Source organism: Tursiops truncatus, chromosome 3 (assembly GCF_011762595.2).
Source record: "Tursiops truncatus isolate mTurTru1 chromosome 3, mTurTru1.mat.Y, whole genome shotgun sequence".
In the NCBI taxonomy this organism is placed as follows: domain Eukaryota; kingdom Metazoa; phylum Chordata; class Mammalia; order Artiodactyla; family Delphinidae; genus Tursiops; species Tursiops truncatus.
In genome coordinates, this window is record NC_047036.1 from 162973938 (window position 1) to 162998870 (window position 24933).

Genomic DNA, 24933 nt, shown 5'->3' on the forward strand with positions numbered 1-24933 from the left:
GCGGCCAGGCCAGGCGGGGCTAGAGCCGAGCAGGCCGGAGAGGGCCGTGCGCCCGGGGCGGGGGGGTCGCGCCGCGCCCGCCCCCTCCCCGCCCCGCGTGGGGCGTACGCACGCTCCTCTCACCGCCCCTCTCTCCGCCCGGGGACCCCTGGCGGACGGCGCGTGGACATGGCCAGCGATGCTTTGCAGGTAGGCGCACCTGCGTCCTCAGCCCCCTGGCGGCCAGCGGGCGCCGGGGACCCCCGCCCGCGCGCTGCCGGAGCCCCCGGGATCGGGGCGGCCAGGGCGGGTCCCCCCCTCCCCCGAGCACTGGGCGCCCCCTCCCTGGGCCGGCACCGTGGAGCCAGCACAGTCCCCTTCTCGGCTGGTGGAGGTACGCACAAGGGGGGAGCGGGGAGGTCCTGAAGCACCCCCAAGCTCCGCCCTTCCCCAAGAATTAGAGGGGGCGCGGCGGAGGCTAGAATTCAGGTGTCTGTGGCTGGCTGTGCATCCCGGTGCCTGTCGACCCTGCCACTCGTTCTCCCTCCCAGCGTTCGGTTCCGGGCAGGTGCAGCTCCACCTGAGCAGGTGCCTGGCGCGGTGCCCCGGGAAGGGAGGAGGCCGCCCGGCCCGTTCCTCTCCCCCGCACAACAAAGCTCCAGCCGCCCCCACCTCCAGACTGAGCTTTACGATGGTCCCGACGCCACCCAGATTGTCACCTGTTGCCGGAAGTGCCAGAGTCACCTCATTAGGTCGGGGGATGGGGGACCCACACGGCCACTCGGCTGCCAGGTGGAACCTTATCCCAGGTGGGGAGTGTCCATGTCAACAGACTGGGGATTCTCTTATACCTGGAATCCCACCTGGGCATGGGCTGGGTCACCCCACAACATACATACACACACACACACACACACACACACACACACACACACGCAGAGGCACAGCTGACTGACACCAACCTGCCGCCCAGCCAGGTTCTTCCTGTGCCACCTTGTGGACATCACAGCCCTGGACCCACCTTCCCTATTTGTGGCTAGCAGGGCCAGGGTGACTTCTAACACTTCTTTCGTTCAGTGACCCAAATCTGAGACATGTCCTGTACCTCTGGTGCCCCCATTAGCACCTCATCATCCCTCCGTCGTCCTGTGGTTACTGTGTAACTGGGTTCTCGTCTCCTTCTGCACCTGCCCCCACATCCCCTTTGTGTCTGTCCCATGACCCCATCCCCCATCCCAGTCCTGCTGATGGCCTGCCAGCCTTGCCGAGGAGCTGGGCGTATCTGGTGTTGCCGATCACACAAGGTCAGACCTTGGGGGCTGGGGAGGGCTGGGGTCTCTGCCTCTACACCTCAGCCCTGGGAGGGCTGTGTAGGAATCCCCTGGCGCATGCATGCGCTTGGCGTGTAGCAAACATGACCTGGACGGAGGCTGTGATTCCTGGAACGAGGCTGGACCTGTGCCCTGGTCCCCTTTCCCATCTCCTTCCTGCTCTCTTCCCCTGTCCTGGTCATTCCTTTCTCGTGGCTGCTTGGGTCTGCTAAACTGTCCCTCTGTCTGTCCCAGTGTGTGCCTGTCCGTTCTGTGTCCAGCAAACGGATGTCCTGTCCAGATTCCGGAAACGCCCAAAGCATTGAAATCTCCGGACATGGGGTCTAGGTCCCTGGCCACTCTGGGAAGAGGGGAATTCTGGAGGATGGACCCTCTGGACCTGGGGTCTCCTGCTTCATGGTGGGAGTTGGGGGAGCAGGGATTCTCCAAGGCCAGGCCAGGCTCCTGATTCATGGGTTCATCGTGCTGGCCCTCAGGTGACCCCTGCCCTAGGTAGGAGTGAGTCACCCAAGAGAGGAGAACCCAGGAGGGCGGGCCTCCCTCCCTCCCTGCTCTGCATATTCTCAGGCCTCAGCTGCTGGAGGAGGTGGGGCTGAGGGAGCCTGCCTGGACTTCCCTCATTTGACCTGGCCCTGCTCCTGGCTGTACCCCTGCTCTGCCTGCTGGGGATAGGGTGGGGCTGGGTGGCAGGTGGGGCCTGGTTGGTAGCAGGTGGTATTAGGTGAGCCTGGGTTTAAATTCCAGAGCTGTCACTTCCTAACAGTGTGTCCTAGGCCCCGTGCCTTTCCCTCTCTGAGCCTTGGTTCTGCCGTCAAAAAAATGTAGCTGGAGGGTTTTCATGGTGGGGAAAGACGTAGACCAGGCCAGCACCTTGCAGGTGGGGCTGCTGTGAAATCCTTCCTGGGTCACGGTCAGCAGCTCAGCGTGTGCATCTGTGTCCTTTAATCCAGGGTTTCTAAGCCTCAGCACTATTGACATTTGGGGCTGAATCATTCTTTGAGATGGAGGCTGTCCTGTGTACTGTAGAATGTTGAGCGGCACCCATGGACTCGACCCAGTAGATGCCAGTAGCACCCCCAGTTGTGACAACCAACCAAAAATGTCTCTGGATATTGCCAAATGCCCCCCAGAAGTGGGGTGGTCGTGGAGGCGATCCCCTCCCCCATGGAGAACTGCTGCTGCCACCTCTCTGAGCCTCAGTTTCCTCACCTGTAAAGTGGGGGAGAATTATAGCAGTTGCTCAGGATAAATGTGAGGGGTCAGGAGGATCATGGGAGTGACGCTTTTGGCCTGAAGTAAATCCCTGGGGGCAGCTGCCCTTGAGGTTGGTCGGGAGCCAACCATGACTTTCTTCATCTCTGAAATGGGTTCTCATGGCGGCGGCAGATAATGTCTGTGGGGCTCTTCATGCCACGCTGACACCTAGCTCAGATTCTGGGCATTCCCGTTTGAAATCCTAGCTCTGCCTTCTGCTGGCTGTAGGACTTTGGGCAAGTTACATCACCGCTCCAGGCCTCCGTTTCCTCATCTTGAAAATAGGGTGATAATAGGGACTTCCCTGGCAGTCCAGTGGTTAAGACTCTGTGCTTCCACTGCAGGGGGGGCATGGGTTTGATCCCTAGTCAGGGAATTAAGATCCGGCATGCCATGCGGCATGGCCAAAAAAAAAAAGAAAGAAAATGGGGTGATTATAGCACCTCCTGGGGTTGCATTAGTTGACCTGGGAGCAGCTTGCAGTAACTGCTACCATACTTGAGCTTTCATAGAGACACTCTCACCGCAACCCTCCAGCTCTGCCTCCTCACAATGTGGGCCTCAAGGAGGTGCCGCTGGGCTGGCCAGGCCCCTTAGGCCTCTAAGCTGTGGTCAGCAGCAGCGAGAGAGCGAGCTGAGAAGAATCCGGAAGCTGGGACAGGCTGCATCTGCAGGAAGGGGGCTGGGCCACCCATATAAGCACTCATGGGTGTTTGCATATAAGTGCGCACAGGGGTAGACGCAGGGGGTGTGCACACACTTGCTAGCCTGCGATGCGTGCACATGCCTATAGGTGTATGAGAGCGTGTGCACACCCAAGCCACCCCTGGAGCCTGTATACATGGGGGAGGCTGCTCTTCGCGTCCACACTAGTGGGCTTGTGAACGTGTGCACGCTGTGTACGCCTTGGGCATCCTCTTGGGACAGGGAGCAGGGGCCATCCCTGGGGTGCCTCCAGAGAAGCCGGCTCAGGCCTGGAGTGGGGCCTGAGAGGAAGGCCCTCTAGATGCCCCAGAGGCCCAGAGCTGGCCTTTTGCAGGGGTTGCTGGGAGCTAGCAGGAAAGAGGAAGTAGCAGGCGAGAGGCCCTGGCAAGGCTGAGGTTCAGGAAGAGGGCGGGGCCCTCAGCCGGGACCCAGGATGGCGGAGGCCAATCCCCCTTTGGACCGGGAGCTGGAGGTGCGGGCTGGGGTCCTTGTGGGGGGCCAGCAGAAGAGGACCCCAAGTGGCACAGGCCAGAGGCTCTGCCCTCGGTACCTCTCGGTTTTGGACTGAAGGGAGGAGATGAGGTGTTAGACTTGGAGTTTTCTGTTTGAGAGATGAAACTGTTTGGGGCCCTTTGGGCTTCCAGGCTGGGGAGATAGAGGAGGAAAGGGAGAGGCCTCTGCTCTTCAGGGTGCCGGTTGTAGAGGATGAAAGGAGGGGAGATGGGGCCTGTCCCCGGGATCTAGTTTGGGGGTACAGCAGGGGACAGATGAGGCCTCGCCCCGTGTCCTCCTCGTTTGGGATTATAGCAGAGGGAAGGTGAGGCCTGCCCTCAGTACCTCCTGTCCTAGGTTGAGGGCACAGCAGTGAGGAGAAGGGGCCTGGGACCCCAACCTTGTGGTTTGGTGGGGCATCAGAGGCCTGCCCTTGATACTTCCTTGTTTGGGGAGCAGCAGAGGGAAGATGAAACCCGCCCTCAGGACCTCATAATTTGGGGGACAGGGGAGTGGAGATGGGGCCTACCCTTGGGACCTCCTAGGTTAGGGGGGCAGCAGAGGAGAGAAAGGGGTCTGCCCTCAGGATCTTGTCATTTGGGGGGCGACAGAAGGGAGACAAGGCCTGTTCTTGGGACCCCCTAATTTGGGAGGACAATGGAAGGGAGATAGGGCCCGTCCTTGGGGACCCCCTAGCTTGGGGGGCACAGTGGTGGGGTGATGGGATCTGACCTGAAGAATCCCACTGCCTGAGGACAGATGAAGGGAGATTGAACTGTATTTGTGGTCCCCTAGTCTGAGGGGACAGGGAAGGAAGAAGCCCCTGCCCTCGGGACTTTGCGGTTTGGGGATGTCTGAAAGCAGGGACAGGGCCTTGCCTCACCTCCCACTTTTGGTGGCGGGGCGGGGGGGTGCCGATCAGAGGACATAGAGCAGCCCTGTGTCAGGAGTTACAGTCTGGGAGGGGACCAGGCCAGGTCGGCTGAGCACGGCTGAGCACTCTGCACCCCAGAGTCCTCCTGGCCCCCCTGACCCTGCTCCGTCCTCCGCAGAGCGAGCCGCGCAGCTGGTCCCTGCTGGAGCAGCTGGGCCTGGCGGGCGCCGACCTGGCAGCCCCCGGGGTGCAGCAGCAGCTGGAGCTGGAACGGGAGCGGCTGCGGCGGGAGATCCGCAAGGAGCTGAAGCTGAAGGAGGGCGCCGAGAACCTGCGGCGGGCCACCACCGACCTGGGCCGCAACCTCGGCCCCGTGGAGCTGGTGCTGCGCGGCTCCTCGCGCAGACTCGACCTGCTGCACCAGCAGCTGCAGGAGCTGCACGCCCATGTGGTGCTGCCCGACCCCGCGGCTGGCGTGCACGGTAAGGCAGGCTTCCCCGGGGATGCGGGACAGCAGGGGGTTCCACTGCCCAGGGCTCACCCGCTGTGTCCTAGAGCGAGGCCAGCCCATCGCCTCTGACCTCCAGGGAGACACACTGGGTCACAACAGCACCGAGCCTCAAAATACAGGCAGACCAAAGGCCAAAAGCAACACCCAGAGAAAGGTACACACAGTCACACCCACACCTGGACAACACCAAAGGGCTTACACGGGGTCACACGAATATCTAGGCTCACAGAGTCATACCAGCACCCGGACAACCCCCAAGACTCTTTCTAAAATATCTTTAATTTTTATTGATTAAAAAAATTTTCAATTGGGATCAAAAAACATAACAAAATGCGTCATTTTTAAGTGTACAGTTCAGTGGTGTTGAGTAGGTTCACATTATCGTGCAAGGGATGTGCAGAACTTTCTCACCTTGCAACCAAGACAAAGGTGTAACACACGTCACGTCAGTAGCCAGAGACATTCACACACGGCCACCCAGCACCCAGACAACTCCTAAGGGCATACGCACTATCATATGAATACCCAGAGACATTCACACACGGCCACCCAGCACCCAGACTACTCCTAAGGGCATACGCACTATCATATGAATACCCAGAGACATTCACACACGGCCACCCAGCACCCAGAGAAATGCACGCACAGTCACACCGACACACAGACAATACCGAGAGACTCGCACATGCTCACGCCAACCCCCAGAGATTCACACACACACAGAGCTGCCCAACCCCTACAGACGTCCACCGACCTGTCCACAGCCTGAGACTTATACACACAATCGGACAAGGCCTGAAGACTCAGCACCACTTAGCCCAACACCCATATACCACTGAGGTGTGTCAACAGCTAGAGACCAACATTGTCATGTCAACACTCAGAGATACAGTTCAGCCGACCCCCAAAACCTCATCCGGTCACAGCTGCACCCAGAGTGACCTGGACAGTCACGCCACTCGCTAGAGACTCACAGAGCCATGCCAGCATCCAGAGACACGCATGTCCGGCTGTACCAGCACCCAGACACGTGGACACAGTTGCACCAGTGCCGGGAGATCAGAAAGCACAGTTGTGCCAATAGTCGGAAGCATATGCCTAGAGTCACCCCCAGCACCCAGAATCTCACACAGTCCTTCTAACACCTCGAATCTCACAGTTACACTAGCACCTGGGGAGACACACACTCGCTCAGTTATGCCAACACCCTGCGGGTCACAGGCCTAACCACCGCCACACCCACGGATGCCCACACAGCTGTGTAAGTAGTTGGGGACTTCCGTATGAAGGTAGATACAGTCACACCAGCACCAAGGACCCAGCGCACACCTGGACACTTGCCTGTGCTCATTCATGCTGGTCCTGCCCCAGTCCTGCAGGGGTTTCCCTACGAGGGCTGGGGTGGTTGGGCCCTCTGGACCCTGGTCCCCAGCTCTTCCTCTCCCTGGCCCTGGGGGTGGATCCTCTCAGCTGGGGCAGAACCACCTGGGCAGATGGAGGTGAGGGCCGTGGTGACTCTGCCCCATCTACCCCCTCCAGATGCCCCCCAGTCCCCCTGTGAAGGTGGCCCAGCCTGCTCAGCCACCAACCTGAGTCGCGTGGCCGGCCTGGAGAAGCAGCTGGCCATCGAGCTGAAGGTGAAGCAGGGGGCGGAAAACATGATCCAGACGTACAGCAACGGCAGCACTAAGGTGGGGGCAGCGCGAGTGCACCCCGCCCTGTGTGCATGTACACCCGCAAGCGAATACAGTCGGGGGGGGCAGGGTGGCACCTACATCTGCTCCCTTGGGAGTCTGGGGTCCTCTGGGTTGGGGACAGAGGGGCTGATGGGTGGCTTTGCAGCAGGACTGGGGTGCGGGCAGCTCATGGGGGCATATGGGAAACAGGGTAACTGTGGGTGATGTCAGACAGACACATGGCAGAGACTGTCCCCCCCAAACTCAGTTACCTCCAGAGATGGTCAGGGCAACACGCAGCCTCTCACTGCTGGTGGTCTCTCTCTGACACTTGTACACGCAGATCAACACCTCGGGGCACACACATCATCGTCCTAACATCTAGAGACACAGCCATGGTCACAACAACACCTAGAGACTCACAGACACACATGCACCGTCATAAGGTCTAGAGTCACATCAGTAACAACGCTCATAAGCACGTGGAGGATGACCACCAGAGCAACCTCTCGATACAGAGAGACACACACCATCGTATAACGCCCGGACACACAGCACAGGCCAACACACCGCCTAGACAGACAGACACACACATTATTAAATTCACACTCAGAGACCAGAATTGTCACACAGGCGCTCCCCCAGTTGTACCAGTACTGAGTACACAGTCACAGGTTTGCACCAACACCCAGAGATACACCCACAGCGCAGTCAGACCTACAGCTAGAGACCCAGAGAGCACCCATGCCTGTGTGCACACACAAATGCGAATGTTATGTGGGAGGGCACAAGCCATGCAGAATTTTTTTTTTTTTTTTTACCTTTTATTGATGTGTAACAAATGGACGTAAAGTGCAGAAAACTTAAGTGTACAGACCAATGAATTTTTATCTAGGTACACATCACCCACATCGAAATACAGAACACTTCCTGTCACCCAGAAAGGGTTCCCTCCTGCCCCCTTCAGTCAGTACACAGACTTCTTTGACCACAGGTTAGCAGTGCCTGGTTTTGAAACACAGCACCAGGTAGATGGAAAAATCCACAACCAGTGTCCAGTGCATGTACACAACACGGGGTCCTTGGCTATGCCCAGTCATCGCTGTGCCTTGACCTGCACACACAAACATCAGGACTCCACTTACTGTAACTGTCTCACATCCAGTCACCCTTGGACTCACCCACGTGGCTACAGTCAAGGCTACACCCACCACGGGGAACACTTACACACGTACGCCATTCTGACAGCTGACACAAACACAGTGCCTGCTGGTGCAAGGCACGGCTCTGAGCCCTCCACACAGGTTAGCTCCTTTAATCCTCAGCCCAGTGTTGGTTGGCGCTGTTAGTACTCCCCTTCCTGCAGATGAGCAAACAGGCCAGAGTAGTCGAGCGGCTTGCCCAAAGTCACACAGCTGTTAGGCGGCAGAGCCAGGATTCGAATGCCACGGGCGACATCTCCCATCAGCACCCAGGAACACACGGAGGCACGTGTTATCACACCCACACATGAATGCTCTGTCACAGGGCCACCCAGGGCCTGCACGATGTGGACAGCAGGACTGGTGGTCAGACCCTCATCTGCCCAGCCTTTCCCTCACGGCCCATCTCTGCCTCCAGGACCGGAAGCTGCTGCTGACGGCCCAGCAGATGCTGCAGGACAGTAAGACCAAGATTGACATCATCCGCATGCAGCTCCGCCGGGCGCTGCAGGCCTGCCAGCTGGAGAGCCAGGCGGCCGCAGACGAGGCCCAAGGTGAGTCCCTTGCCCTGAACAAGCCTCACCTGCATTCCACCCTGGAGAGTTCAGCTCCCAGCCCCACGAGGGGTCCCTCTCTGAGGCAGGGAGGTGGGTGCTGTGACTCACCACGTGACTGGAGCCCATTCCTGACCCTTGCCAGGCCTCAGTTTCCCATTTTGTCCTATTTCAGATTTGCACGTGATCATGTATTGGCAAACTATGGTTCTTGGACCAAATCTGCGACTGCCGCCTTTTTTTTTTTTCAAATAAAATTTTATTGGCACCCAGCCATGCCCATTCATTTACTATCACTTAAGGCTGCTTTTGCACTGCAACAGCAGGGCCAAGGAGTGGCAACAGAGCCCGTGTGGTCCACAAGGCCAAAAATATTTACCCTTTGGCTCTTTACGGAAATAATGTGCGGACCCCTGGACTGGGTGGTTGCCTGGTCACGTTGGCCCCTGTGGGGTAGAACTGTGGGTGTCCACGGTGTGTGTGTGTTCCTTTGTGTGTCTCAGTGTATGAATGCCTGGGGGTGTCTCAACCCCATTGTTAGCCTGAATTTGTCACAGGGTCTTGATGTATTGTGTGCGGAGAAGATTATCTGTGCTACTGATGTGTGTCAGTGTATCAGCTACTGATGTGTGTCAGTGATGCTGACCATGGGGACACAATACATAATAACATCATGGTGCCGCAGCTCCTCCGTAATAATATCCTGCCCTGTAACTATGGTAGTTTCTGTGTCACCACGAGAGGTAAGCGTCAGCTCTTGGTGGGTGTTAGTGCATTTGGGCTGCTGTACCGCAATACCACAGACTGCGGGTGGGGGCATGTAAGCGACAGACATTTATTTCTCACCGTTCTGGGGGCTGGGAAGTCCAAGATCAAGGCGCCGGCAGATCCAGCGTCTGGTGAGAGCCCTCTTCCAGATTCATAGACAGCTGCTTTCTTACTGCATCCTCACTGGTAGAAGGGGCAAGGGAGCTCTCTGGGGTCCCTTTTATAAGGACAGTGATCCCATGCATGAGGGCTCCGCCCTTATGACCTAATCACCTCCCAGCGGCCCCACCAACTAATACCATCATATTGGCGGTTGGGTTTCAACGTACGAATTTTGCAGGGACACAAACATGCAGTCCATAGCAATAGGGCTTGGAACTCGGGTGACAATGTGTGTGTCTTTGTAGCGGGGAGGTGTTGGCGTGACTGTGTGGTTGTTCGTCTGTACTCTGAATGCCTACGTGGGCTTCTCAGTGACAGTGTGTGATGGTATGATCACGTCCCTGTGCTTTGGGGTGACATTGTAACTTTTGGTGACAGCCTGATTTTGTCCCCATAAGTGTAAAAGCCTTGATGACTGTTTGGGCACATGTGACAGCAGTCCCGGTGGGTGCCACACAGCTGTGGGTGACTGTGACTGTCTGAGTGCCCACGTCTGAGTCTAGATCGTTGTGCAGGACAGCGAGACCATCCTTGGAATCTACAGCCTTGGATAAGGGTGACCGTGGCCTTGTTTCTCTGAGTGACAAGTTTCCTGCACCTGGGTGACAGTGTATCCTTGTGCCTGTCCCTGTGCCATTGGGCCTCTGTGTCTGTGGGTATCAGTGATGCTGCCCTGCCTATGTGACAGTATGGTGGCATTTCTTTACCTGTCCCTATGCCTTATCCGTGTGGCAGTGTGACTGTGTTCCTCTGATTCTCCCTGGGCTGGAGATAGAGCCCTGGGAGTTTTGCCACTCTGTGACTGTGTCCTATAAGGGTATTTATGTTCTGTGACCATTTCCCTCTGTCCTTGTGACTGTGTCCCTTTGCTGGGGGTTGACAAGGCATATATCTATGTAATAGCCTCATCACTGTGACAATATCCGTATGTGGCAGTGTGATGGCATCTTTGTGAGAGTGTGTGTTCCTCAGCGTGTGTGTGTGTGTGTTCCAGTGCCTACACTGGTGACAAAGTGATAATGCCACTGTCACCCTGTGAGTGACAGTGTGACGACGTCTGTGTGACACTGTTCCTGTTCTCCCAACTACATTGTATTTCATGGGGTGGGTGGTCACTATGCATTTATCCAGACCCCTGCTGGAGGAAATGAGGTTGTTTCCAATCTTTTGCTCTTAGAAGGAAGGCTGTGAATAACCGTGTAGAGGTGTTTTTTAAAAAAAAATTTATTTATTTATTTTTGGCTGCATTGGGTCTTCGTTGCTGCGCACGGGCTTTCTCTAGTTGCGGTGAGCGGGGGCTACTCTCCATTGCGGTGCTCGGGCTTCTCATTGCGGTGGCTCCTCTTTTTGCGGAGCACCTAGGTGTGCGGGCTTTAGTAGTTGTGGCACATGGGCTCAGTAGTTGTGGCTCGTGAGCTCTAGAGTGCAGGCTCAGTAGTTGTGGCGCACGGGCTTAGTTGCTCCGCGGCATGTGGGATCTTCCTGGACCAGGGCTCAAACCCGTGTCCCCTGCATCGGCAGGCGGACTCTCAACCACTGCGCCACCAGGGAAGTCCCTGCAGAGGTGTTTTTTATGGGATAAAGTCCCTGAACTGGGATTGCTGAATCAAAGGGTAAATACATTTGTGATTCTGATAGAAATGGCCAAACTGCCTCCATTGGAAAGCCACTTGTATTCCCATTAGCAATGAATGAAAGTTACTCTTTTTTTTTAAGTGTCCCTGTGTCTGTGTGACTATATCCTATCCAGTTGCCATGGTATCCCTGCGACAGTCCCTGGGGATGGAGTGGGACCCTGGCAATGTATCTGTCCCTAAGACTTTGTTAATGGTGTGCCTGTATATATGACTGTCCCCGGGTGACAGCTTAACTACATCCCTTGGACTGTCCATGTGGGTGTGAGAGCGTCTGGATAAAAGAGGGACAGCACAGCATCTGGGTGGAAGTGTGGCCGTCTGCCTGTGGGTGACAGTGTGACTGTGTCACCATGACCCCTCACCTTGGGAGAAAGTGATGCATATTGACGGCCGTCTGTGGCCAGCGCTTGTTCCTGCAGATGGCTGCGTGTCTGGGACCGGGCTGGTTGGACCTGGGCCCAGGCTAGCCTCACTGCCTCGTGCCCTACACCCACAGGGAGTCCGGACCTGGGGGCCATGGAGCTGCGCATCGAGGAGCTGCGGCACCACTTCCGAGTCGAGCACGCGGTGGCGGAGGGCGCCAAGAACGTGCTGCGCCTGCTCAGCGCTGCCAAAGCCCCAGACCGCAAGGCTGTCAGCGAGGTGAGGGACGCGGTGTCGACCCAGAGGGGTGGGGCTTCAGCGATGGGTGGGACCTCATTTTCAGGGAGCCCAGGGGTAGGACCCAAATGGCTGAGGGCTTGGGCTTCCAGGGAGGAGCTCCAGGTAGGACTTAGCCAGTCTGGGGGCGGGGCCTGGGTCTGCACTTGGGGAGGGGCGTGCTGGATCCCGCCCCCAGCCCGGCCAGGCTCCTCCCACCGCAGGCGCAGGAGAAGCTGACCGAGTCCAACCAGAAGCTGGGGTTGCTTCGGGAGGCGCTGGAGCGGCGGCTCGGGGAGCTGCCCGCTGACCACCCGAAGGGGCGGCTGCTGCGCGAGGAGCTTGCTGCGGCCTCGTCCTCAGCCTTCAGTGCCCGCCTGGCCGGGCCCTTCCCCGCCATGCATTATAGCACCCTGTGCAAGCCCGCGCCGCTCACAGGTGGGTCCCGACGTCCCCCACCCAATCCGGACCCTACCTCCCGCAGCTCTGGACTCCTGACCCCTCTGAGTCCCCCAGCCCCGAGACCCCCAACCGGGATCTCCACTCTCCCCAACCCTGGACTCCCATCCCACTGTTCCCTCCCTTCTCCATTCACCCCAGCCCTCTGGACCTGGGCCCCATTTCCCATGCCAGACAGCCGTATGCACCTGGACTTCCCACCCCGCCTTGCCCTCTGAGGGACTCTTGTCCCCATCCCCATCCTCACTTTCGCCACCCCTCCCCAAATGGCCCTGCCTTTTTTCTCCAGCCAGAGTCCCCCAGCCCAGTCTCACAGTCCCTTGCTCTCAGAACCCTCAGCCCTGAACCTCTGTCCCCCAACGCCCAGGCTAGCCAGCCCCTCCCTCCTTAGACCCCTCAGCCACTACCTCCCCAGACTAGCCCTACCATAGACCCCAGCCCCAGTGTCAGACCTCAGATCAGCCCGCCGAATCTAAGCCCGGACTCCTAGTCCTACCTGGCTCACCACCGCCTGGACCTTCAGCCTACACCCTGAACCTCTCTTCTGTCACTAAACCCCAGCATCCAGACCCCCTCCCCAGATTGACCCACCCCTCCCCTTGTCCCATGTTTTTCACTTCCGGACACAGCCATCCCTGCATCAGACCCCCTGCCTCACCCTGACAGTCCTTCACCACCTCCCACTTGCATGTTGGCCACTTCTGCACATGCCCACTTTACCTGCAGGCCCTTCCCCTCGTCCTGCCCCAGATGTGACCCCCCCTCCCCCGTCATGAGCCTGCTCCTCTCTCAGGGACCCTGGAGGTGCGTGTAGTGGGCTGCAGAGACCTTCCAGAGACCATCCCTTGGAACCCCTCACCTTCAGTGGGGGTGCCTGGGACCCCTGAGAGCCGCACCCCCTTCCTGAGCCGCCCAGCCCGGGGCCTTTACAGCCGAAGTGGAAGCCTCAGTGGCCGGAGCAGTCTCAAAGCGGAATCCGAGAACACCAGTGAGTGGGCATTGAGGGTCTGGAGGGATGAGATGGGGTGGGGGGTCCTGGATTTCCCACATTTGTAACATTCTCAAAAATTAGTACATCACACCCGTTAGGATGGATACCGCAAAACAAAACAAAACAAACACAGCTGTTAAGGAGGATGTGGAGAAATTGGAACCCTTCTGCTCTGTTGGTGGAAATGTAAAATGGTGCAGCCACTGAGGAAAACAGAATGGCAGGTCCTCAGATGATTAAACAGGGAATTACAATATGATCCAGCAATCCCGCTTCTGAGTAAATATACAAAAGAGTTGAAAGCAGGGTCTCGAAGATATATTGGTATACCCATGTTCATAGCAGCATTATTCACAATGGTCAAAGGTAGAAGCAACTCAGTGTCTGTTGACGGATGGATGGGTAAACAAAATGTGGTCCATCCATGCAATGGAATATTTCTCTGCCTTGAAAAGGAAGGACATTCTGAAACATACTGCAACATGGATGAACTTGAGGACGTTACGCTAAGTGAAATAAGCCAGTTATAAAAAGACAAGTAGTACATGATTCCACTTATATGATCCAGAGTGGTCAGATTCGTAGAGATAATGGTTGAGGGTGAGGGAGGAACGGAGAGTTATTGTTTAGTGGGGACAGAGTTTCAGTCTGGGAAGAGGAAAGGAGTTCTGGAGATGGATGGTGGCGATGGTTACACAACAGTGTGGACGTACTTGATACCACTGAGCTGTACGCTTAAAAAGGCTTATGATGGTAAATTTTATGTTACGTGAATTTTACCACAATGTGAAAAAAGCTAATACGTACATGTTTAAAAGTATGAATAAAAGAAGAATCACAATAGAGTAACCATCTGTGTTGCCACCACCCAGGTCAAGAAGTAGAATTCTCTGAGCCCCCTCATGCCCCATCCTCAATTCCAGCCCCTTCCTCTGTCCTAGAGGTGGCTACTCTCCTGACTCTCACGGTTATCATTTCCTTGTTTTGCTTTGTAGTTTTAGCACCCATGTACCATCTCGAAACAATGTAGTTTAATTTGCCTGTGTTTGAACTTCATATATGTGGAATAATACAGAATGTATTTTATGGTAATGGCTTCTTTCAGTCAACATTGTTTGGGAGACTCATCCCTATCGTCGCATGACACTGTAGTTCATTCATTTTGCCACGTCATGAGGCATGTCAGATTGCTGTCTTTTTTTAGGTAAAAAATAGTTGAATTCAGCCATTTCATGGTTTAGCTAAAGAGACTATATTACAATTTATATATTAATTCCTGGACAGTGAGCTGTTTCTAATTTAGGGCTGTTATATAAGCAGTATATTTATGCATCTCCCAATGTATACGTGCCTGCATTTTTCGAGGGTAAATACTTAGGAATATATTGCCAGAACTTGCATACAGCATAAAAGTGAATTTGGATCCCCGCCTCACACCTCGTGCAAAAACCAACTGGAGATGGATTAAAGGCCTTAATGTGACAGGCAGAACTGTAAAACTTTGTCAGATAGCGCAGCAGAATGTTGTGGGGGGAGGAGAAGATGTCTTTAATAAGATGCAAGAGATTACCCTCGGCCTGCAAGAATCTCCTGACAGCCTACCCCAACCCCTGTTCCAGGTGAGGTGAGCACTGTGCTCAAACTGGATAACACAGTGGTGGGGCAGACGTCCTGGAAGCCGTGTGGTCCCCACGCCTGGGACCAGAGCTTCACCCTGGAGCTGGAGAGGGTGAGTTGGGTTAGGGGATGACAGGGCTTGGAGGAGGAGGAGTTTGAGGCCTCGGGCGCCCCAAATGACGGCCCTCTTTCTGTCCCTTGAGGCACGGGAGCTGGAGTTGGCTGTGTTCTGGCGGGACCAGCGGGGCCTGTGTGCCCTCAAATTCCTGAAGTTGGAGGATTTCTTGGACAACGAGAGGCATGAAGTACAGCTGGACATGGAACCTCAGGGCTGCCTGGTGGCTGAGGTACAGCCTGACCCCGACCCTGAGAAAATGCTTTGGCATCTCCTGCTCTGGAAGGGGAAGATGTGTTTTCCACTGGTGTCTGAATCTCGATAGAAGAGTACATATAATTAGTCACATCAATGCATGACTTAAGCTGGGATTGGTTTTGTTCTGAAACAAGATATTAAAAAAAGAAAAACAACAACAACAAAATTTTGTCAAGCTAGAAAAGAAAAGCAAACCCTAGCAACATATTACGGAGATTGCCACCAGAGCCACAGCTGAGCAGAGAGATTCCTTCCACAGTGATGTCAGGGTTAGGGTCCAAATCAGGGTAGCCCACACTTGGCACTATGGACATTTGGGCTGGATCATTCTTGGTTGCAGGGGCCGTCCTGTGCACTGCAGGGTGCCGAGCAACACCCCCTGCCTCCCCCCACAGGATGCCAGTAGCAACCCCCCCGCTCCAAGTTGTGACAACCAAAAATGTCTCCAGACACGGCCAGGGTCCCCTGATGAAGAGCCCATAGTCTAAATGACGTTCCTAGCTGACCCCTTGTAGTATGGCTGGGCCCTGTTCGCAGTGCTGTACTGGCATTGACTCGTTAGTCCTCACAATAACCCAGTGCAAACAGGACCATTATTAGTCACATCTGATAGAGGAGGAAATGAGCCACAGAGAAAGAAAGTCACTGGTGCCCTCATTTAACCAGAATCATCCTCAAAAATTCTTCAAATTTGCCCCTAACATATACATGTGTCCTGTTTTTTTGTCTATAGGTATATGTGTGTGTGTGTGTGTATGTGTGTGTCTCCCCATGTCCTTAAACCCAGGAGGAAATGTGTTTGTTTTTTTCTTTTTTGCTACTTGCTTAGATTTTTAAATACCGCTTCTCTTTGCAAGAAGATCAGACCATGTGAAAGAGATCAGAAATGAAAGAGAAACAGTTCACAATGCACAGTATAAAATACAGCTGTATAATGAACTCTGTTTTCAGGAGTGGGATAAATACCAAGTGAGTCACTGGGTTCAAGTGAGTTTAAAGATTAACCTGAAAGAAGCTTTTCCTTGGTTGCCAGAGACCAAATACATATTACTCTAAGTTTTCACTAAAAAGTGCTTTCAAAATTAAAAAAAAATTAGTAAATTTTCACTAATTCCCAACACGTAGTTTTTTCTTGAAAAAGTATCTAGAAAAATTCTGAAAATATTCAAGGGCTGTTTTACTATCCAGGTGGAAATTCTTATGTGATCTCATAATCGAGGACTCCTGAAGGAAAGGAGCAGAGAAGGGCAGACTTCAGATGGTAGGGCCACGAAACTATTCTTCTATTAGGAAGACTGTCCAAAACCCAAGTGGACGATAGAGGTGGGTGGCCCGGGGGACAAGTTCTGAGGCAGTCCTTCTTGCCTTCAAGGTTTACTTATAACATTCTATTTTGTTCTCCCCGAAGCGCCAGCCTGTAGGACTTTCTGCAGTTCTGTTGTCAGTGAGCCTACAATCGTTGAGTTCCGTTGTAGGTAGAAATGTTCCATATCTGTGTCATCCAATACAGTAGCTGCTAGTCCGTTGAAGTGTGGCTAGTGTGACTGGGGGAACTGACGTTTTCATTTTACTTAATTGAAATAGCCACATGTGGCTAGAGGGGACCAGATTGGACACCCATAAAGCCACACAGTTCTGTGACTCCGGCACCTTCTAGAAGATGCGTTGGAGTCGGGAGAATTCAACTCGGCCAGTGGTTTCCCCACGTGGGTGGGCGCCAGCATCACCTGGAGGGCTTGTTGAAACGCAGACTTCGGGGCTCCAGCGCCGGGGTTTCTGATTCGGTGGGTCCAGGTTGGGGTGGCGGTGCTGAGAATCTGCACTTCCAGCAGGTTCCCAGGTGATGCTGATGCTGCTGGTCTGGGACCACACTCGGGCGGTCGGGACACCAGGTGAAGTGTAGGACCTGTTTGCTGGAGTTGTATGCGCATCTCGTTGGACCAGACCCACTCCCCACCCCTGGAGGAGGGCCTGCTTGCCTCCTTCTTGCCTTTCCAAGGTAGCACTTCAGGAGGTGGTCCCGTCGAAGGACGGATTGACTTTATGACCCCTTAATACGATGCCTAGTACTCTGTGGTTGGACGCAATGCCACAGCGATCAGAACCCCCGAGACATATGGGCGTGCACACCTATGATCCTAAGGGCTTCCCCACCAAGCTGCCTGGAGGTGGGCGAGGGTCCTCACGCGAGCCCCTCCCTCAGGTCACCTTCCGCAACCCTGTCATTGAGAGGATACCGCGGCTCCGACGGCAGAAGAAGATCTTCTCCAAGCAGCAAGGTGAGGGGATGGGCTGGGGCAGGGGAGAGACCAGGGGTCCTGGGAGTGTCACAGAGGGTGACACCCGCCCCTGTCTCCCCAGGGAAGGCATTTCAGCGCGCTAGGCAGATGAACATCGACGTCGCCACCTGGGTGCGGCTGCTTCGCAGGCTCATCCCCAATGCCACTGCCACAGGCACCTTCAGCCCTGGGGCTTCTCCAGGACCCGAGGCTCGGTCCACAGGGTAAGGAGGGAGGGCCCCAGAGTTCCGGCTGCCTCTGGTTGCTTCCCGGAATGCTAGGTCTTAGATGCACCCTCTTCCCTTTGCCGCAGCGACATATCTGTGGAGAAGCTGAACCTCGGGGTTGACTTGGACAGCTCACCCCAGAAGAGCCCTCTGGGTCCTCCTTCCAGCCCATCAAGTCTGGTGAGCTTCCCCCTTGGCCTGGGCAGTGTTAGGGGACCTCCACTGCCACTCAAGGCCCAGAGATCGCCAGGAACTTCCCTGGTCACACAGCACACCTCTGCCAGAACCGGGGTCCTGTTCTCTATCCCGGATAAAAACATGAGCTTGGGAGCCAGGCTACCTGGGTCCCGTCCCTGCTCTGCTGCCTCCTAGCTGTGTGACTCACGCCAAGCAGCTTCACCTCTCTGTGTTTAGTACACTGCCCTGTAAAATGATCACACTTAAAACTCATGTCGATGACAGAAGTCCAGTTAGTGGTTTTCTCTGGGTGGGGGTTTATTGATAGGAGGGGGGACACAAGAGAGCCTGGCAAAGATGATAAAAATGTTCTGCATCTTGATCTAGGTCGGAGGTCAGCACACTTTTTCTGGAAAGGGCCATATAGGCAGTATTTTCAGCTTTGTGGGCCAGAAGGTCACAGTGATGACTAGTCAATGCTGCTCTCGTAGAAAGCAGCCACACCTGATACAGGCAGACGTGAAGGGGTGTTGCTGTGCGCCAGGAAGCCTTACTGAACGTCTGTCACTTTCATGGATCGTGAACTATTAGTCTTCTTCTGATTTTTTTCCCCCAGCCCTTTAGAAACGTAAAAATCCTTCTTAGTTTACAGACTGTACAAAGCATGGAGTTTACCGACCCTTGGGCTAGGCGACGGGCATCTGGGTAGATACGTACGTAAGAGCTCTTTCCATTGCCCACCTCACCGAGTGCACTTTATACCTCGTTTTCTAAAAAAATGGAAACAATAATATATGCTTCGTGGCATCAAATTAAAACGAGATGCCTCATTAAATTAGATGAGTTTGTCAAAAAAAAATACAAAAGTTGAATAACATTGAACGCTGGGGAGGATGCAGGAGAAGCGTGAGAATCACTGCATCTCCTTCGGACGGCACAGCTGGCTGAGTTAAAAAGATGGGCATTACCTTGACCTAGAAGTTCCAGTCCAGGACATCTATGATGGACATTCACACACGGCCACCAAAATGCTTGAATGGTATAAAATACATCTAGAAAGGTACCCACGAAATCATGAACAGCAGCTGGCTCTGGGGAGGGCAGCTGGGGCAGGAGAGGACTGTGTTTCCTACCGTACACCTGTTTGTGCTGATTGAATCTTTAGAACTGTCTCTATAGTGGAGAATGATGGACCAGTAGGTAATTTTTCCTACTTAAATTATTAATTTTGATTCTTCTCAAAGTTATGTATGCTTATGATGTAAAGAATTAGGTCACTCCGTGGTATTCCCTAATACCAATAAAGGGAATAAGTAGATAAATGATAAAATACAGCATAGAATGTGCTGGGAAGAAAAATAAAGCAGAGAAAGGGGACAGGGAGCGTTGGAGCTTCTGTTAGTTAGTTAATATGGCGGTCAGCTGGCCACCTTCAAAGGTGACGTTTGAATAAAGGCCTGAAGCAGGTGAGGGAGGAACAGTGCAGGTGCTGGGAAAAGAGAGTTCCTGGTGGAGAGAACAGCCCCATGCAAAGGTCCTGGGGTGGAAACACGCCTGGTGTGTTCAGGGCACAGTGAATGGAACAGTGTGGCTGAAGGGGGATGGAGTGAGGAGGGGTGGGGGAGGAGAGGTGAGGTCACATTGGTGACAAGAGCCTTGGTGGCTCTTGTGGTTATGGGTTATTGTACTCTGACCTCCTCTGTCTGCCACAGACGTCTCTGATCCAGGAAACTACCACCACTCCTGAGCTGCCTTCAGAGACCCAGGAGACCCCAGGCCCCACCCTGTGCAGGTGACACCCCTCCCCTGGCCACCACCCACCACCCCTGCCCACTGTCCCTTCCCCACCAGCCTCCTCTTTCCACAGCCCTCTGAGGAAGTCACCCCTGACCCTCGAGGATTTCCAGTTCCTGGCGGTGCTGGGCCGGGGTCACTTTGGGAAGGTGAGGCGGGGGGCAAGGAGTTGGGGGTCTGGGGGGTCCAGACCTCCAGGTCCTTGGACTGGCCACTAAGGCCACCCCTGCCCACTGTGGTTCCAGGTGCTGCTCTCCGAATTCCGGCCCAGCGGGGAGCTGTTTGCCATCAAGGCTTTGAAGAAAGGGGACATTGTGGCCCGAGACGAGGTGGAGAGGTGGGGACCCTGCTCAGGCCCTCTGAGAACTTTGGTCTTCTGGGAAATGGGAGACAGAGCAGTCCCCTCCTTGGAGCTGCTGTGAGAGTGATTCGTAACAGTCACTTGTACTTATTAAGCTAGTATTGGGGTGGCCAAAAAGTTCGTTCGAGGTTTTCTGTATTACAGGAAACCCCGAACGAACTTTTTGGCCACCCCAATACTTCCAATAATAACGACTCCTAGAAAGCACCCACCGTGTGCTTTACATGTAGTAACGAATTCCTCACAACGGCTCTAAGAGGCAAGGGCTGTTATTGTCCCCATTCTGCTGATGGCACAGAGAGTTTGAGCAAATTGCCCAAAGGTCACGTAGGCAGTAGGCAGCAGGTCTGGGATTTGAACTTAGGGACTCAAGTTCTGAAGCCTGTGCTGTTAATGGTGCCATTGTACTGGGGTCAGGACCCTGAGTTCAGATCCTCCCTCTGCTGCAGATGTGCTTAGAAACCTTAGGGAGTTCATTTCACGCTTCTGAACCTCAGGCTCCCCTTCTAGAAAAGGGGAGTACTAATGCCTTTCTTGCAGGGTCGCCGGGTGGAATGAATGAGAGGATGACTCTAGAGCATTCTGCACAGTGCCCTGCCCCCTGTAGATACCTGAGATTGTCCCCAATCTTCTTGACATCCTTTTATTAACCAGGAACCCAATTTAGGCTTAAGCAAATACAGGAATTCATTGCTCTGCATCAGAAAAGTCCAGGGGTGGCCTACCTCCAGGCATGGCTGTACACAGGTGCTCAGTTGATATCTCTCCCTTCTGCTTTTGTCCGTGTGGGCTTTGCTTGCAGTCCCCTCACAGGGACAGAGGTGCCCCCCACCCTAGCAGTTTTAAGGCTCATCTGCAAACTTTAGCTCTTCTTCCTTAATAATTCCAGCAGAAACCCTGAGATTGAGCCCCATTGGCCTGGCTTGCCCTTTTGTGGGCCAGTTCCTGGCCAGGGAGATGGGGTGCTCCACAGGGAAAGAACAGTCCCTCTGGTGGTTTCCCAAAGGGAAGTTACTGGGACTGTTACTAGGACAATGGATGGATTCTGGGTGCCTGGTTAGCACGTTCAGAAGCATGAAGCAACTTGCCCAAGTGTGCACAGCCATGCAAGGCCCTTGACAAACAGCTGATGACTGAGGACTCTAGGGGGTGGGCGAGTCGGTGGTAGGGAGCTGCTGTGGTCTTTGACCCCTGCCCCACCCCCATCCCACCCAGCCTGATGTGTGAGAAGCGGATCTTGGCGGCTGTGACCAGCGCGGGACACCCCTTTCTGGTGAACCTGTTTGGCTGTTTCCAGACACCAGAGCACGTGTGCTTCGTGATGGAGTACTCGGCCGGCGGGGACCTGATGCTGCACATCCACAGTGATGTGTTCTCGGAGCCCCGTGCCGTGTGAGCCTAGTCCCCCACCCCACACCTCCACCCACAGGCCCTGCCTCCCCCAGCTCCTGGAGTTATGGGGTAATGGGGGGCTTTTGAGGATGTGGGAGCCTTATGTGACCCTCTGCCTTTCCTGGAAGCCCAGCTCCCTCACACCGGCCTCTCTCTGCAGCTTCTATTCGGCCTGTGTGGTGCTGGGGCTGCAGTTTCTCCACGAACACAAGATCGTCTACAGGTGTGTGTGCGCGCATATGCCCGTGCATGCATGCTCTGCCCACAGGGGGACGCTGAGGCTTCAGGCAGGACCCAGATTCCCACTCATCCCTCTTTACATCTTCCCGTCCCCTCCCCCACAGGGACCTGAAGTTGGACAATTTGCTCCTGGACACCGAGGGCTATGTCAAGATTGCAGACTTTGGCCTCTGCAAGGAGGGTGATGAGCGGGGGGGACTGGGATCTGAGGGGCTGGCCTCTGGGGTTTAGACAGAGAGGGGAGGGAGTGGAGTCCCCAGCCTTACCTGGGTTATCCCCTACCCTGGTCCTGGGATGGGGCTGGCTGTCTGGACCACCCCGTGCTGGGCTGGGCTAGAGCTGTGACCACCCCCATAACCTCACATGGCCCTGCTGCCCCCAGGGATGGGCTATGGGGACCGGACCAGCACTTTCTGCGGGACCCCGGAGTTCCTGGCACCTGAGGTGCTGACGGACACATCGTACACTCGGGCGGTGGACTGGTGGGGGCTGGGCGTGCTGCTGTATGAGATGCTGGTCGGTGAGGTGAGGCCCCAGGCCGCTGCGCCCTGCCTGTCCCCGGTAACCTGGATATGCCCGGTGGGGGAGAGGGGGGTCGGAATTGGCCTCCACTATGTGCTGTCTGATTGAGGACAGGTGGCTTTGCCTCCCTAGCCTCGGTTTCTGCATCTGTAAATTGGGGTACTTACCCTCCCACGTGAGCCTTGTAAAAGTGCCACGGGAGCCCAGGGTGGAGCTGGGTGTGGTGTGGCCAGAGGGGCCTAATTCACCCTGGCTCTTCCTGTCCCCAGTCCCCGTTCCCAGGGGACGACGAGGAGGAGGTATTCGACAGCATCGTCAACGATGAGGTTCGCTACCCCCGCTTCCTGTCAGCTGAAGCCATTGGCATCATGCGCAGGGTGAGGACCCCCCCCCCAACTTAGGGTGGGCCAGGGGAGTGGCTCTGGGACTAGGAAGAGGAACACTGACACAGAACTCCCTCCCCCCAGCTGCTGCGGAGGAATCCAGAGCGGAGGCTGGGATCCAGCGAGAGGGATGCAGAGGATGTGAAAAAACAGCCTTTCTTCAGGGTGAAGTCCCCCACTCCCAGGACCCAGCCATCCCCCCCACCCAAGACCTAGTGGCTTCACCTCCAACACTGTCACCTCCCCTTGACACCTGCCTGCCTTTCCTTCCCCCTCCCTTACCCTCACTGGCCCTCCTACACCCACATCCACTCCAGGCTGGCCTGCGGGGTGGCGGGGCGGGGGGGGGGAGCGCTGCCCTGTGTATGAGCCCAGGCCTCTCCCCCCACTCATACGGTGATCCTTCCTGAGCCCCCAGGCCCGCCACTTTCCCTCCCTCTATCTTGTGACTCCCTGTGTTGATCCCCACAGATCCAAGGCCAGACAGGGTGCAAGGAGCAAAGCCTCCCCGCGCTCTGCTCTGAGCCTCCCCTGCTGACCTCTCCCCTCTCTGCCCTGCAGACACTGGGTTGGGATGCCCTGCTGGCCCGGCGCCTGCCGCCGCCTTTCGTACCCACGCTGGCGGGCCGCACTGATGTCAGCAACTTCGACGAGGAATTCACAGGGGAGGCCCCCACGCTGAGCCCACCCCGCGACGCTCGGCCCCTCACGGCCACAGAGCAGGCAGCCTTCCGGGACTTCGACTTTGTGGCCGGGGGCTGCTAGCCCCCTCCCCCACTTCTGCCCCCCACCGAGCTGTCAGTTTTTAAAAAGGCCTTTGGGATTTGCTCTATCCATGCATCTCCGTCCGTTCTTGTGCAGTAATGGGGGTGGGGGGCGTGCTTGGAGGTGGGGAGAGTTGGGAGGGGATGTGATGGATGGCCGGTGGCGTAGGGAGTGATGGGGAGAGGCCCTGGATTGTGGTGGGGGATCGTTTGAAGGGGCCAAGGGATGGTGGAGACTCGGGGCTGTTATTGTGGTGGGGAGCATGGGCAGGCCGCCATGGGAGGGGGGCTCGGAGCTGTGTTGAGGAACTTCCGGGGTTCGAGGCCAGTGATGGGGCGTAGTTTGGGGGGTAGGGACTTCGGGTTGTGTGGGGGAGCTCAGGGCCACAATGAGCGAATGGTTGCGGGAGCCACTCATGACGGCAGCAGGGGCGAAAAGCGGCCCCCAACCCTCCCACTCTGCTCCCAGCCGAGCCTCCGCCCCAAGACTGCGGCCACGGCGTTGTGCGCGTGCTCCTGCGACTCCGGCTCTGTGTCTCTACGCCGCCGCGTGGCTAGTCCCGGAACTGCACACCCCGGAGGCGTACACAGCACCTCTGCCGCTCCGGCGCGGCCGCGAGGGTGCTGCAGCCCCGACGGGACGCACCGCCCCGGGCTTGTCCGCAAAAAGCGTTTATTCCCCGAAGTCTCCGAGCTGCGGACCAGAGGCCGGCCCCGGGTGGTCTGGCTTAGCCTCCGGGCGCGCCTAGAAGTGACTGAGGCCACTGTGCCGGGAGCTGCGCAGCGAGTTCGCCTCCCAAGCGCTCCTCATTAGGCCCAGCTCCCTGGGGCTGCCCTTGGCACCTGCCCTTGAAGGCAGGAGGCAAAGCAGTTGGCGAAGCACAGCCCGGCGCAGCAAGATGTACACCCAGGGGTCCAGAATCTGGTTCCACGAGGCGAGGCGCACGGCCAAAAACAGTGGCTGCTGCAGGGAGCTGGAGCCCCAGCCCGCGATGGCCAGCACCACCAACACCTGTGGGAGAAGACAGTGTGAGCGGTGGGTGGTGTAACAAAACGGCACCGGCGAAGGGTAGGGCTGAGATGGATGGGAGAGTGTCTGAAGGTAAGGTGGCTGTGAGGATGGACGGAACGTCACGGGGAGGGTAAATGGGAATCTAATTGGGAAGGAGCTGTGGAGAGAGGGGAGAAGAAGTGGGGGCCTTAGCGTGGCAGAAGCAAAGGCCTTCAGTGGGTGTGTGCTTGGGCAGGAAAGAAGTCCCAGGTATCCCAAAGGACAGGGGATTGAAGGGGAGAAGAGAAAAGGGGTGGTGATGGTGGAAGGAAGCTAGGGAATGGAAGCACTTAGGTGGGTGGGGTTGGAGGAGAACCTTGCCTGGGTCGGGTGAACTACAAAGACCCCAGGAAGGAGTAAGATACCGGGACTGGGAGGAGGAGTGGGACGTCAGAGGAAGAGGGCAAAGGGTGGACTCTGGCAGGTGGGGCCTCGAGGGGGCAGTGCCCTGGCTGGGTCAGGGAGAGAGGACCCAGGTATCCCACCCAGGATGGAAAAGGGTGGGAGAGGTCACGGAGG

The 24933-nt window shown here is 55.9% G+C and overlaps 2 protein-coding genes across 7 annotated transcripts in view; one reads left to right on the top strand and one right to left on the bottom strand.

The window, feature by feature from the left end:
- On the top strand, positions 1-23431 carry PKN1 (protein kinase N1). Of its 5 annotated transcripts, XM_073803205.1 has the most exons (23): positions 1-189; positions 531-567; positions 4814-5117; positions 6686-6837; positions 8443-8578; positions 11642-11787; positions 12009-12222; positions 13037-13231; positions 14854-14963; positions 15055-15198; positions 17428-17503; positions 17586-17727; positions 17817-17910; positions 19620-19699; positions 19775-19850; positions 19947-20038; positions 21278-21454; positions 21615-21677; positions 21799-21875; positions 22077-22219; positions 22486-22593; positions 22684-22764; positions 23161-23431. In XM_073803205.1, the coding sequence occupies exons 1-23, from the start codon at positions 179-181 to the stop codon at positions 23362-23364; spliced, it is 2862 nt and encodes a 953-aa protein (XP_073659306.1). In that variant the 5' UTR covers positions 1-178; the 3' UTR covers positions 23365-23431. The 5 variants fall into 5 exon arrangements, with proteins under 5 accessions (XP_073659306.1, XP_033710086.1, XP_073659305.1 ...); XM_033854195.2 differs by lacking the exon at positions 531-567 and having other exon boundaries at positions 25-189; XM_073803204.1 differs by lacking the exons at positions 1-189; positions 531-567 and adding an exon at positions 948-1283.
- The window catches only part of PTGER1 (prostaglandin E receptor 1), an 8734-nt gene continuing 4490 nt past the window's right edge, over positions 20690-24933 (bottom strand). For both annotated transcript variants that reach the window (XM_073803207.1, XM_033854196.2), the window contains one exon: positions 20690-24375. In XM_073803207.1, the coding sequence (XP_073659308.1) occupies positions 24109-24375 (267 nt within the window). In that variant the 3' untranslated portion in view covers positions 20690-24108. The remainder of the gene's footprint in view (positions 24376-24933) is intronic.

Bases quoted from the DNA above. Each gene is read 5' to 3' on its own strand.
- PKN1 (XM_073803204.1), top strand. From the start codon at position 1,197: ATGACCCCATCCCCCATCCCAGTCCTGCTGATGGCCTGCCAGCCTTGC. The intron at 6,838-8,442 runs GTGGGGGCAGCG...CTCTGCCTCCAG, and splicing joins ACAGCAACGGCAGCACTAAG to GACCGGAAGCTGCTGCTGAC. The intron at 21,455-21,614 runs GTGAGCCTAGTC...CTCTCTCTGCAG, and splicing joins TTCTCGGAGCCCCGTGCCGT to CTTCTATTCGGCCTGTGTGG.